The sequence below is a fragment of the Thrips palmi genome, unplaced genomic scaffold (assembly GCF_012932325.1).
Source record: "Thrips palmi isolate BJ-2018 unplaced genomic scaffold, TpBJ-2018v1 HiC_scaffold_15, whole genome shotgun sequence".
NCBI classification, from domain to species: Eukaryota; Metazoa; Arthropoda; class Insecta; order Thysanoptera; family Thripidae; genus Thrips; species Thrips palmi.
Window position 1 is genome coordinate 10,453,864 of NW_023144624.1, and position 12,936 is coordinate 10,466,799.

General features: G+C 65.0%; 1 protein-coding gene across 1 annotated transcript; it reads right to left on the minus strand.

The window, feature by feature from the left end:
* Positions 1–985: 985 nt before the first annotated feature.
* On the minus strand, positions 986–12,715 carry LOC117641536 (somatostatin receptor type 5-like). The gene is made up of 2 exons (XM_034378959.1): positions 11,817–12,715; positions 986–3,034 (listed from the first exon to the last, which is right to left on the minus strand). The coding sequence occupies exons 1-2, from the start codon at positions 12,291–12,293 to the stop codon at positions 1,976–1,978; spliced, it is 1,536 nt and encodes a 511-aa protein (XP_034234850.1). The 5' UTR covers positions 12,294–12,715; the 3' UTR covers positions 986–1,975.
* Positions 12,716–12,936: the final 221 nt, after the last annotated feature.

Genomic DNA, 12,936 nt, shown 5'->3' on the forward strand with positions numbered 1-12,936 from the left:
ATGGCTTCGGCTATGACGGGATGTTGACCGAGGGGCCCGAGGGGTGTAGGGGAGCGGGCGGCTGGTTGGCCGCGGAGCGCTCAGCGACGGCCAGTCTATATCAACGCAGCAGCGCGTCGGAAGGGATCACGCCCCGGATCAAACTGGCGTCTAATTCAGTCCAACCACTAAACGGCCAGTGGCGGGCGCGGCGCTTTCCGCCTGTCAGCTCGTCGTTGGCCACGACCCCGGCCGGCAACAGGACCAGCAGGACCATCGGCCAGCGCTCGGCCACCTGCGCGGCACGGCGGCTGGCGCCCGGCGGCCCGCGACCGGTCGCGCAGTGGAGGCGAAAGGGTTGCCTGTTGCCCGGGCGGCCGCCGCCCATGGCCGCCACGGCCGCCATCTAGCCGACGTCCCTGGTACAGCCATTAAGTCTCATCAGCTTTGTGGTGCGTTCCACCGCGCCCACACCCTCACCCCCGTGGCCTTGACCGTGGTCAACAGGGACGTTGGCCCTGGCTCGGCCGTGCTCCGCCGTGCTCCGCGCTGCGGCCTTCCCCTGCTCTAGGAGGCTGCCCCCGACTTCGGCAGAACGATCCTGTGAAAAGCTCTGCCGGACCGGAGGCACCGGGGTTGTCTGCCCTCTGCCCGCGCAATATTAACCTTTTCATTTCGAGGCCCCGCACTCATTTCGGGCGTGTTCGCGTGTGGCCCGGGCCCCCGACCCCCTCCTCCCTCCTCGCGACGGGCCGCGGCATCAAGAGCTCGCACGGCCGGAATGTCATGTCGCCCTCATCAAGCATCAAGCGCTTGACCCTAATTGTTGACCCCCCTCCACCCAAAGGGTCCTCTTGGGTGCATTCCTGCAGCGCGCCACCGCGCCACCGCGCCCACGCACGCCGCCATGCCGTGCCGCGCGCCCATACGGGCCGGTCGCAAACGGTCCTCTGAGTCTGACCCCGATGGTGTGCACGCTGGGTAGGGAAAAGGGGAAAAGCAGACGTCAAGACTGGAAACTGCGTCGTTTATTCTCTCCCGTTCAACACGAACATTTTACAAAAACAGGCGTATACTAACTCTAAGTATTTGGCATCGAAGATTCACTATTTACATACACTTTATTGTGACAGTCTAGTTGACTTTTATTAGCGATAATAACAATAATACCACGACGGGTGTGAATGGAATGAACCCGGTGGTAACGACTACTGACTGCTGCTTTAGGAAAATTACATAGAGATTGGTGTTCTTAGCATACAGTTCTACTCGACAAAACAAGACTAGGAGACAAGCACAGTGCAGAGCCATACTGCTCACGAAGAGACCTATCCAAATACTAATCACACAAACGCTTTGGTAATAAGTCAAAGTGCGCACCGGTCGGTACGACAGTGTGTGGGTTTCAGTCGGACGTACATAACTTTGGCTTTACTCTTTCTCGAGGGCACAATTACACTAACTGGACGAAATGTCACTCAAATAGAGTGGAGAAGTTGGTTCGCTTCCATGGACTGCCGCCTCGCTCCGCCGCTCCGCGTTACAGTGCTACGTCGCTACGTGTTTCGGCGCAGCATCGGAATGGCTCCGACCAACAGGACAGCGGCTCATATCACAATAATAAAACGAGGTCACAGAAAAGGCGGAGCAAACATCGAGTCGCGCACGCACCAAACTTTCTTCCCCGAAGAGTCTAGTCTCGCGATGGCGGCCCGGATAGGTCCGCTGGAGGTCTTTTCGCGGACATACTTATCATGTGGGCGGCCAGACTACGTCACCGCCACGAGTCCGTGAGTCCGTGACAACCGCACGATGGCTCCGGCATGGCTCCGGGGCACAGACGGCACGGAGCCCAGGTCGCGCGAGACGGCACCACTCTCACTCGCACTCGACTAGCGGTGGCTGTCCGTGTTTACATGTGTGCCGTCTCCGCGATGTTGGTCATGGTTGCGGCTCCGGCAAGAGGCGTCGCCGTCCTGCCGGGGCCGTCGCGGTCCTAGTAGACGCTCCTGCCGCCGGAGCCACCCCCGCCGCCGACGCCGCCCGCCGTGCCGCCGCTGGGCGTCCGCGACGTCTGCTTGTACTCGTGGGCGTCGGGCGGCGTGTGCGACGCGGGCGTGGCGTGGCGCGGTGCCGAGGCTCCCCCGGCCGCCATGGCGCGGCGCCGGGACGCGAACCACAGCCTGGCGAAGCACGCGCGGAAGTTCTCGGAGAAGAGCCCGTACAGCAGTGGGTTGACGACCGTGTTGAGCAGCGCGGCGAGCAGCGCCCAGATGAAGTGGTGGCTGCGCAGGAAGAAGTCCGTGTCCTCGGTGGGCCGCGAGCCGTCCACGTAGATGAGGCTCATGACCACCGTGATGGGCAGCCACATGACGAGCACGACCAGCACGTTGAGCAGCAGCACGCGCACCACGCGGATGTGCTTGTTGAGACGCAGCTCCTCGTGCTGGGACAGGGACGCGGACCGGCCGCCCAGCCCCGGGATGGGCATGCCGACGACGCTGCCCAGCTGCGACGCGGCCGACACCTTGCGGCCCGCGGCGTGCGCGTGCGCCATCAAGCTGCCCACGAAGCTGAGCTCGCTGCCGCGCCGGCCCGGCGTCTCGGAGCCCGCCGACTCGGAGCTAGGCGCCGCCACCACGACGCAGGGAGCGGCCCAGCGGCTGCGGGACTCCACCAGCTTGCGGAAGATGCGCTGGTAGTGGAAGACGAAGAGCGCCATGGGCAGCAGGCACGCCAGCAGCAGCACGGGCACCGTGAAGCACAGCGACAGGTTGACCGAGTCGCTGCGCGGGAACACGAGCGTGCACACGTCGCGCTGCTGCTGCAGGTGCGCCGGCAGCGTGGGGTCCTGCACGGGCGCCTCGGTGCGCTGCACGTGGAACCAGAAGGCCACGGGCAGGAAGACGACGGCCGCCAGCAGCCAGGTGGCCGCCGTGAGCGCCATGGCCAGGGAGGGCGTCAGCGTGGAGCGGTACGGCGGCACCACGATGCAGCGGTAGCGGTCCATGGAGATGAGCGTCAGCGTCCACAGCAGCACGAAGCCGCACACGAACTGCAACAAGAAAGAGGCTCTTTATGTTCCGCTGAGTGCGCCGCCATTCGCCCTTCGCCGCTACACTGCAGAACGACGCCACGACATCGGGGGGTGTCCTTCTCCGTCCCTTCGCTCCATCATGTGACGAGTACCCGCGTGCCCCACGCGTGCCCGCCCCGCCCGTCCTGGCGCCCTGGCGTCCTCGGCCAGACCATATTGACGGTTAACCAATCGCTCACCGGCCGGGCCGGGCCGGGCCGCGGTGCCATACACTCCACCCGCACGCCGAGCCGATATTCCGCCAGCAGGAGGAGACCGACCTGGGCCCGACCCCGGGCCTGGCCGCCCTGCCCGGGCCGCGCCGAGTTCAACAAACCCGCGAGGCAGGCCGGCATGGCCGCGGCATCGAGGAAAACAGGAAAGCTGCACCGGCGAGGCGAATGTGCAGCTAAAAAGTGCACGCGATGACGCGAGGAGAGGCGGCTGGCGGCCCCGCCCGGCCCCGGCCGTGCAGGGCGGCCCTCGGCCTACGCGTGGCGGGGCGCGGGGCGGCTCGCCCGCCGTTTTATCGGACGAGTGTCTAAATAAACGGAACCGATGGTTAATCTGTATTTACCTCGGAGCCCTGCCTTGCCTCGCCTTGCCCTGCCTTGCCCAGCCTTGCCGCGTTGTGGTTTACACGCCACTGCAAGCATCAAGGCAGCCACCGAGGGCGGCGCGGCGCAGCGCGGCCCAAGGCGATATTATTCGAGACGCGAAACAAAAAGCGCGCCGAAACGTGGAACGCGGGACGTGGGTGTAGGTGTGGGCGAACTCGTCTGAACCCGCGCTGCGGGGTGGAAATGCGAGTGGATTTTCCGACGTTTTACTCGAGTGGCGTCACGGTGCGGTGCGTCGGGGTGGGTCGGGCAGTGGCAGTGCCCCGCCTCGCCCCCTCCCCGCCCCCGCCGCCCCGCCGTTCTCGGAGAACGACGAGCAGCGTCAATTTTTCTCGGAGTTGTCACACTCACACTGCGGCGGCGGCGCCTCTCCGCCCGCCACAGATGTACAAACAGAAAAAGTAAAGTATACGCCGCGCGGTGTTGGAGTGCCTTCACCTGTGTCCGTCCGCCCGACTGCCCGACCGCCCGTCGGGGAGGCGCGGCGGCGCGGCCGCGGCCATATCGCGGGTCGATGCCGACGGCATGCCCGTGGCCGAGGGATGCCGAGTGATAAGGCAATGCGGAATAAACGCTGACGGATTGTGGGATTGTGGGAGGGCGCGGCGGAGAAAGGGGCAGACCTGGTGCGCTGTGCGCTGGCAGTGACACCCCGAGGAGGCCGCGGAGGCCGCGGAGGCTGCAGCCAAGGCGGGCCGCGGACAAAGAGGCTGTCATTGTGGACGCAGACAGTGCGCCTGCCGCCCGCCCCTCGTTCGAAAACGCGCCCTCTTAACGAAATGACGCTGTAAGGCTGGAAGGCTTGAAGGCACTGGGGAAAAGGGGAAGGGGGGAGCCCCATTGTGCATAGCGCCAGCCCGGCCCGACCCGCCTGTCTCTGCGCGCTCACTCCCCCCGCCCCCTTCCCTCCTTCTGTTGACAATCTTTACCACGCTAAGGGGGTGCCCATTCATTACGTAGGGACCGTGGTCAAGGGGGCGCGCCGCTCGGGCTGGAGGCTGGGGAGGGGGTCGGCCTGTCCGCACCGTCACCACTGTCCGTCCGTCTGTCCGTCCGTCTGTCGGTCCCAACGCGCCGTCACACGATTGGCAGGCGTGCTGCACACTGCTGCGCATTGCTGCGATGCTGGAGGGATGTAACCCGACCGCGTTGTTGAGTCACGGTGTCCGGCCGGCCGTCGGGCAGTGCCTGGGCAGTGCCTGGGCAGTGCCTGGGCAGTGCCTGGGCAGTGCCTGGGCAGTGCCCGGGCAGTGCCTGGGCAGTGCCTGGGCAGTGCCCGGGCAGTGCCTGGGCAGTGCCCGGGCAGTGCCTGGGCAGTGCCTGGGCAGTGCCGGCAGTGCCTGCGCAGTGCCTGAGCAGTGCCTGGGCAGTGCCTGGGCAGTGCCTGGGCAGTGCCCGGGCAGTGCCTGGGCAGTGCCTGGGCAGTGCTCGCGAGTGCTGCGGCGGGACAAAAGCGGACTTCCCTTGAAGGGTCCCTTTCCCGGCGATCGTGCAGCCACCGGACTCTCTGCAGCACGGCCTGCAGCGCGGCCTGCAGCACGGCTCCAGTATCGCAACTTGATTAATTGGCAGCCTGGGAGGCTAGGAGATGAGGGGAGGGGAGGGGGCGGCAGCTAATTAGACGCGCTCTAGAAGAAGAGCGTTCCACCAAACCCGACCCGCACTGTATCCTCTCATATCTCCTCTCCTCTGTGGCCCGCCCCGCCCCGCCCCGCCCCGCCTCGCCGCACCCCGCCCCGCCCCACGCCTCCGTCCTCGTCCACGAGCACCCCGTGGCAGTCAAGGTAACGCCAACGTAAGCAAACAGCAGCAAGAGGAGAGCCCTCCGAGACTTTCACGACCAGCATGTACGCAGTAAAGGCCGCCCCCGCCACGCAGCGCCGCGCCGTACCGTGCCGTGCCGCGCCGTGCCGCAGGGGCCTTGCGCTTTTCGCGCACTGCCTTTCGTTGCGGCTGCGGTTCTAATTGGCGCAGCACCGACCCAAGTGTGCAATCCGCCTTTATGTCGTGAGAGCATCGGGGAATGGAGGAGCCCAGCCAGCCATGGCCAGCCATGCCCAGCCAGGCCTAGCCCAGCCAGGCCCAGCCCCGCTGCAGTGCGCTGGCTGCTGTTTCGGAGTCGGATGGAACCACGTGTCAATCGCCTTTCACTCGAAACAACAAGAGCAGCAACAACAGCGACGCCAGTGACAGCAGCATCAACATTTCCCCTTTTTAGTCTATTTTTATCGCTAACCGTATAACTTCGCCCTGGTTTGCTACTGGTACACACACACACGCACACCCACACGCACACAAGGCACAAGGGGGGCGCGCCACCCACAACACGCACACTCACAGACGCGCGCGCGCACACACACACACACTGGCTTGGCCCGGGGTGCGGAATTTGGGGTAATGATCCTAGTTACAGGCATGCAAGCAAGTCAGTCATAATTTGTCGAAATGCGGGTCAGTGGGTCAGGAGGCGTCGAGGCGCAGACGGCGCGGGTAGTACCGACGCTTTGCGAAAATACAGCGCTGACTCGACGCCCCCGCGCCGCCCTGAACTACCGCCACCGCCGTAGCCGGCCGTAGCCACGAGGCCATAGCCCTGTGTGGGTACGCCACTCGTAGTCCACAGACTGCCAGGCTCACGGACTAGAGGCGTGCGCACAGTGGGCCAGAAGACCGGAGGAGGCGGCCGAAACCCCACCAATAAATTGCTCTTTGAACGAGGAATCCATTGGAGGGGTCACACGTTCGGTTCGAGTCCTGTTTAGCGAATCTGGAGCTCAAAACGAGTCTAGAATTTTGCCCACCTCCACCGGTCTTCTGTCCCACTGTGCATCGTGCCTTTGATAGGGAAACGGATTTTCTGTCGGACTTTGGGACGGTCGTTCGATAGATTCCGGGGGTTCGGAGTGTCGGGAGCCGCTCGATGGAAGTCGCCTTCCTTTGCATGCTTTATGCTTTCGTAATGAAAGGCCTTTGCCTTCACAGTGGCGTGCCCGCATTCATTATTCCACTGCCGTCTCGGAGTGGCGTCCCAGTGGCTTGGATGAAGCAAACATCGTCGCGAACACCGAAAAGACCAAATGTCACGTCTCGGGTCCCACGCAGTCCCACGCTCTCCACCGGTATTTACCATTCCGGGCCTTCAGGTCCTTTCCCTCGCCTCGCCACGTTCGCTGCGTTCGCTGCCTCTGCCTCAGGGTGGCGCGGGCTGGCTGGGCTGGCGAACTGGCGTGCGGAGCAAGGCAGCCCTCCTCCTTGAACCCCACCCACCCCCACCCACCCCCACCCAGCCCGTTCATATTTCAGATGTGACTTCTGAAAAGCCGAAAGGCCCGCCAAAGAGAAACTGGAATCATGAGGGAATCCATCACTTTTTTGGGGGCAGACGTACGCCATGCAGCGAGGGCAGCGCGGGGCAGCGCGGGGCAGCGAGCCGTTATAGCTGGACTTATCACTCGATGACAAATAGAGAGATGGCTGTGTGAATGGCTGACGTGGGTGAGGGGAATCCGGCGAACCCGACGAAACCGGCGAAATGGCGAGCCCGGCGAACCCACGGGCTGCGGGTGCCATCAAAAGGCCAAAGCACACACGCACACACGCCGCGCGCGCACACACACACACACACACACACACACACACACACACACACGCACACACACACACACCACACACACACACACCACACACCTACACAACACACACACACACACACACGCGGCAGGGGCGACGGCGACGGAACCGAAATATCCGCCACGCGAATCTAAAGAGGGAGTATTCCAGTTCCGAGAGCGAGAGCTGCCGCCGCCTCTGCCTCTGGCGAAACCTGTCAAAGCAAAGCAAGCAAAGCCGCGTCGCGCCGGCTGGGCCTGGCTGGGCCTGGCTGGGCCTGGCCTGCAGGCAGCCTGCAGCGTGTCATGATGGTCATGATAGAGGAAGAGGCGGCTCGGGCTCGGCTCGGCAGCTGGGACTGCAAGATGCTGGGAGACCGGGAGCGCCACGCACTCGGCCACGCAGCAGCGCGCAGCAGCCGTCTGATTCCGAACACTGCTTCGTCGCTCTGTCTCTCTCGCACCCCTACGGACCGCCCCATGAGTGCGAGAGAGACAGAGCGACGAAAGCAGACAGCAGGCCGATTCCGAGCAGCGCTCATCGTCGCCCTGTCTCTCTCGCACCCCTGCGGGGCCCACCGGCAAGCCTGGCAGGGGCCTACCGGACACACGGGACGGCCCACGAGTGCGGCAGAGACAGAGAGAGCGACCAGCCGAATGAAACGTCGTTAACGGTTTACGGCGTGGGGTGCAGTACTCCACCCTCCGCCTCGCAGTGCCTGCAGTCCTGCACTGCAGTGCACTTACAGTGCACCAGCCGGCCACTTGCAGTGCAGCGAGCGTGCCGCCACCTTTAGTGTGAGATAAAAGAGGGGCGTGGGGGGAGCGAGAGAGAGAGAGAGAGAGAGAGAGAGAGAGAGAGAGAGAGAGAGAGAGAGAGAGAGAGAGAGAGAGAGAGAGAGAGAGAGAGAGAGAGAGAGAGAGAGAGAGAGAGAGAGAGAGAGAGAGAGAGAGAGGACGACGACGATGTTTCCGAGTCAAAACTGATCAAGTCCTGGGATTCGATGCGTGCAGGGCGTGCAGTGGCGAGTCTGCCGAAGCTCACTCAGGCTTACTACGCTGCGTCCGTCAGCGCCAACACGAAGTCCGTCCCGCGGGGCTCGAGGCTCAACACGTGCGGCTTGGACTGGCGGGCTTCGGACTTCGGAAGACAAACCGACAGGCTACTCGTACGCCACGTCCGACCCGCGGGGTGGCTCGGCTCGGCTTGTCTGTCTCATCAGCCGCGACCCGACACCGCCGAGGCGCTGGCCGCGGTCCTGCTGCCCTGCTGGGCGGCGTTCTAGACTGAAGCGTAGGATGAGCCGGGGGAGGGTTGAAGACGGAAGACCACCGCTACCGCCACCAACCCCTCCCTTCCCCCCTGCTCAGTGCGCCTCTGGCTCCAGGACCTTGAGCCCTGCACTCCGAGACTGAATCCACGCCGAATCCAGCCCCGCGACCGCGCACGGCGCGCACGGCCAGTTCCTTATCCAGCCAGCCATTCGATGCAAATCCGACAGTGATTGGACAGTGACTCGTCTCAAGGCGCCAGGAGCGCTCCTGGCGGGAAGGGCGTTCCTCGGTTCGCTCTGGGTGGCCTGGATGGACGGCCACGCCTGGCCACGCCTGTCTCGGGTCAAAGGGGGTCATCCGAATGGCCACCGAAATAGGTCGACGGAATCTGCTGCCCTGCTGCCGCTGCCGCCATGACTGGCCATGACGCTCCACGGCGCGGAGTCCTCGCCGCCAGGGCCGCCAGCCAAGGCTGGTCTAGGCGGGGCCATGGGGCCATGGGCGGGGCGGGGGGCGTGTGCTCAAGAGCGCCACGTAACTTTGCCATATCGCCCCCGGCGTGCCTGCTCCTGACCGCACTGCCCTCCTGGCCCTCTCAGTCAAGTTACCGACGCTGGCCGAAGAGGAAAACTCCCCCGACAGCGCGCCGCGTGATACATTTTTTCCCAGTGCGCCATGCCTGGCTGGCCGTGCCCCGGTTCGTTAACAACGTCCGGGTGATTAGGGGCGCTTAAAGCTCCCCTGGCCCAAACTTCGGCCCGCCTCTAATACACGCGTTGTCGCTGCTTCGGGGCTTTGAGGTGATCAACGGAAGCTCCCTCCAGCTCGCCCGCCCCTCCCCGCCCCACCCCAGCCTACCCCAGCGGGCGTCAGGTGCGGGGCTTTTGGCTGTTGCTTGGCTGGCTTGGCTGGCTGCTTGATTACCGCCCGACGGCCGTGCTGCCGTGCTGCCGGGAGTGCCTGGGTGCGAGGATCCTGCTAGCAGCCTCGCCGCGCCAGCCTTGCCGTCGACTTGTTTTCGAGTCCATCGTCCTGAGCGATTGCCTGCACGCGCATGGCACGGCCTGTACGTCAACGCCACACGGCGCCAACTTGCCCAAACTTCGGGGGATTGCTCCACAAGTCCCGCTCCGCCCCGCACGGCCCCTCTCCTCCGGCGGTTTGATAATCCGATCGGGGAAATGGATGCACCACAACCACGGTCTACTGCCTCCCGCCGGGCCAGCATGTCCGTCCGTCTGACCGTCTGTCTGTCCGTCCGCCCACCTGTCAGTGATGCCGAACGGCGCGACCGCCGCGCTGTCGATGAGCGGGAAGGGGAGGAGGGGGAGGGTGTGGCCGGTGTGGTGGCGCTTCACGGTGGCGTGGGCGCGGATGAACGCCAGCAGCGGCCAGCAGCCGAAATCCCGAAAGCCCACTCCAGCCCGGCTTGGCTCCAGCACGGTCGGCGCACAGTGCGCACAGCGCGCACATCGCATGCGGACGGCACAGCGCTCGCTCGGCTCGGCCATGCCATGGCACTGCCTGTCACGCTTTCTGCTTTCTGAAAGGCTTTCAGAGCAGACGGGCAGGCCGGGACGGGCGGGCCGGGCCGGGCAGGCCAGGCCGGGCAAGCCGGCTGGGATTACCGCCGGCCCCACAATGCAGTGACGGCACGGAACGCGCGGCAACGCGAAGCCGCATTCAAAGTACACGAGGTGCGCGATGCTGCGCGATGCTGCGCGATGCGGCGCGGCGCGCCCGGGCATGATTCCATTATTCCATCGTCGGTCCATTTCGCACTGACTGTACCATCATCGAGGATCGAGGCAGTTCGGCTGCCTCACACCGCGCCTCACACGTCACACGCCTCACCTCACACCGCGCCTCTCACCTCACACCTCACACGCCTCACGTGCCTCGTGCAGCCGCGCGTACATTGCGTTTCGGGGTTCGCGGACACGCGCTGCATGTTCACTGCACGATCCATCCACTAATTTCTTGTGGCAGTTGGTTAATCTGACGGTGCGCCAGACGAGCTACACCGGCCGAGGTCTCGAACAATATCTGGGCATGCACCGCTCGTCTGGTAACCGCGCCCTTGTAACGTTGGCAGATCGAATGAATACATTCCATCAATTGTTAGAGCGGATGAATGGCATTCGGGGGACGTCCCTGTTTGTGGCTGCAAAGTTGTGGCCGCGTAGGAATGCCGACGGCTGCCTGTAGCGCCGGCGAGGTAGGCCAACCACCCGTCGCGCAACACTCCGGTGTGGAGACGGTGGCCTACCTGGCGCCTTCACGGGGGCGAGATAGGCCACCGTCTCCACATCGGAGTGTTGCGCGACGGGTGGTTGGCCTACCTCGCCGGCGCTACAGCCGAGCGATTGGAAAGATCGCTTTGTCGCTCTGTCTCTCTCCCACCCTTATGGACAGCCCCATGAGTGCGAGAGAGACAGAGCGACGAAACGACTCTTCTGAACCGCTCGGCAGACTCCGAGCGAGCAAAGAGACAGGTAGCTAAACGGGAGAACTCGGGAAAATAGGACCTGGAAGGTCACATCGTTGTGACTGCAAACAGGGACGTATTCGGGGCTGTGTCGAACGGAATTCAAGCTGCCTAGTTGGGTGCGACTCCCCCTCCTCCTCCTCCTGGAACAAGCAGCGCGCCAGATAGTGCAGCAGTGGGCCTCTCTCCTTTCTGATGAGGCAGCGTCGCGGCCGTGTCAGGGCAGGGCGGGGGGAAGAGGACGAGCAGTCCGACTCACTGACTCACGACCCGGGCATGACGCGGAGCGCGCGGGGCACGCGGAGGCACGGCGCCGCGAGGCGGCGGGACGAGGCGGCGAAGCGGCGAAGCGCTACCTCGGCCAGGCAAAAACTCGGGCGCGGCGCGCCGAGGCACGCCACAAAATAGTGCGGTAACAGGAGGACGCGATTCGACGCGACTCTGTAAGGAGGCCGCGACGACGTGACGATCCTGGATCAATGGCGACGTCGGAGGGAAGACCTGACGGCGGGCCGACGCGGCCGCCAGGGGGTAGGCAACTAGGCAACCCACGCGGCCGACCGGAACTGGCCTGGCGGGTGAATCAGCGGTCGGGCACAGTGTGCCGAGGGCTGGAAGCTGACTAAGCTGAGGCCGGGCAGGACCGCGGCCGACTGACTCGCCTGGGGCGACCGCGTGCGCCAACCATGTATTGACACAAAAGCTAAACTGTTGACACCCTCGGTGAGGGCGAGGCTCCTCGCGGTGCTCGCGGTGCTCACGGTGCTCACCTGCGAGTACGGCAGCAGGCGGCAGGCGGTGTCGCCCAGCGGCCAGTCCTCGGTGAGGCGGGCCACGGCCACCAGGGGGCTGCCCATCGCGAAGACGAGGTCGGCGGCGGCCAGGTTGAGCAGGAAGCAGTTGGTGACGGTGCGCATCTCGCGGTAGCGCAGCACGGCGGCCGCGATGGACAGGTTGGCCAGCACGGACACGAGGAACACGACGGCGAACACGGACGCCTCCAGGATGGCCCAGGGCCGCCGCTCGCCGCCCTCGGTGTAGAACGTGAAGAAGAAGCGCTGGCCCCAGCCGCCCACCGAGTCGTTGCCGAACCAGTACGACGAGTTGGCCGCGTTGTGGTGGTGCAGGCCGGTGGCCACGCCGTTGGCCTGCACGTAGTAGTACGGGGGTGCCGCCGCAGGGGCGCTGCTCGGGTAGTAGTAGGTGGGGTGCTCGTTGTAGTGCTGGCCGTGCGCCGCGTGCGCCATGGTCGGTGTCCCCGGTGTCCCCGCTGGCCGCACGGCGGCGGCATCAGACACGCCCCGCACCTCCCCGGCAGTGCAGCGTGCTCACTCCCTGACTCACTCCAGCCGCACGGCTAGACGCACGGCGCACGCTGCACGCGCGAGTGGCGCTATTTGTAGCGCGCCAGGCAAGGCGAACTGTCACAGCCACAGCACCACGTCGTGGAGTTCCAGGCGGACAGGCCGGCGCACTGGGGCTGACTGCCCCGCAATGGCAGTGGAGGCTGTCGACGGAAATGCCCGCTGCGCGCGGCACTGCGTTGCACTGCGTTTCCGCCACCTGCCGGTGGGTCAGGCTGTCAGGCAGTCGCGGTCTTTCGCTCGGGTCGCGGCAATCCCGTGCTCGGCTCCCCCGGCCAGAGAGACCGCGAAGCGCGCGCCGTGGCTGTCGGAGAGACACTGGCTGCACGCCGCGCGCCGCGCCCGCCGCCCGCCCGCGCCGCCCCGCGCGCTGCCCCGCGCGCTGCCCCCTCCGCGCCGCCGCCCTGGTGCCGCCGTGCCTTGCCGCCGTGAACAGCCGGCCAATATGGCGGCGTTGGGCCTTCCCTTGACAGGGAAACCAGCCTACGGGGCAACTGGCCACTGCGGCGACTGCGGCGGCACCGGC

Excerpts from the sequence above, each read along its gene's own strand:
- LOC117641536 (XM_034378959.1), bottom strand. The coding sequence starts at position 12,293 with ATGGCGCACGCGGCGCACGGCCAGCACTACAACGAGCACCCCACCTAC. Across the intron at positions 3,035-11,816 it reads GCCTGCTGCCGTACTCGCAG|TTCGTGTGCGGCTTCGTGCT; the intron begins GTGAGCACCGTG and ends TTCTTGTTGCAG.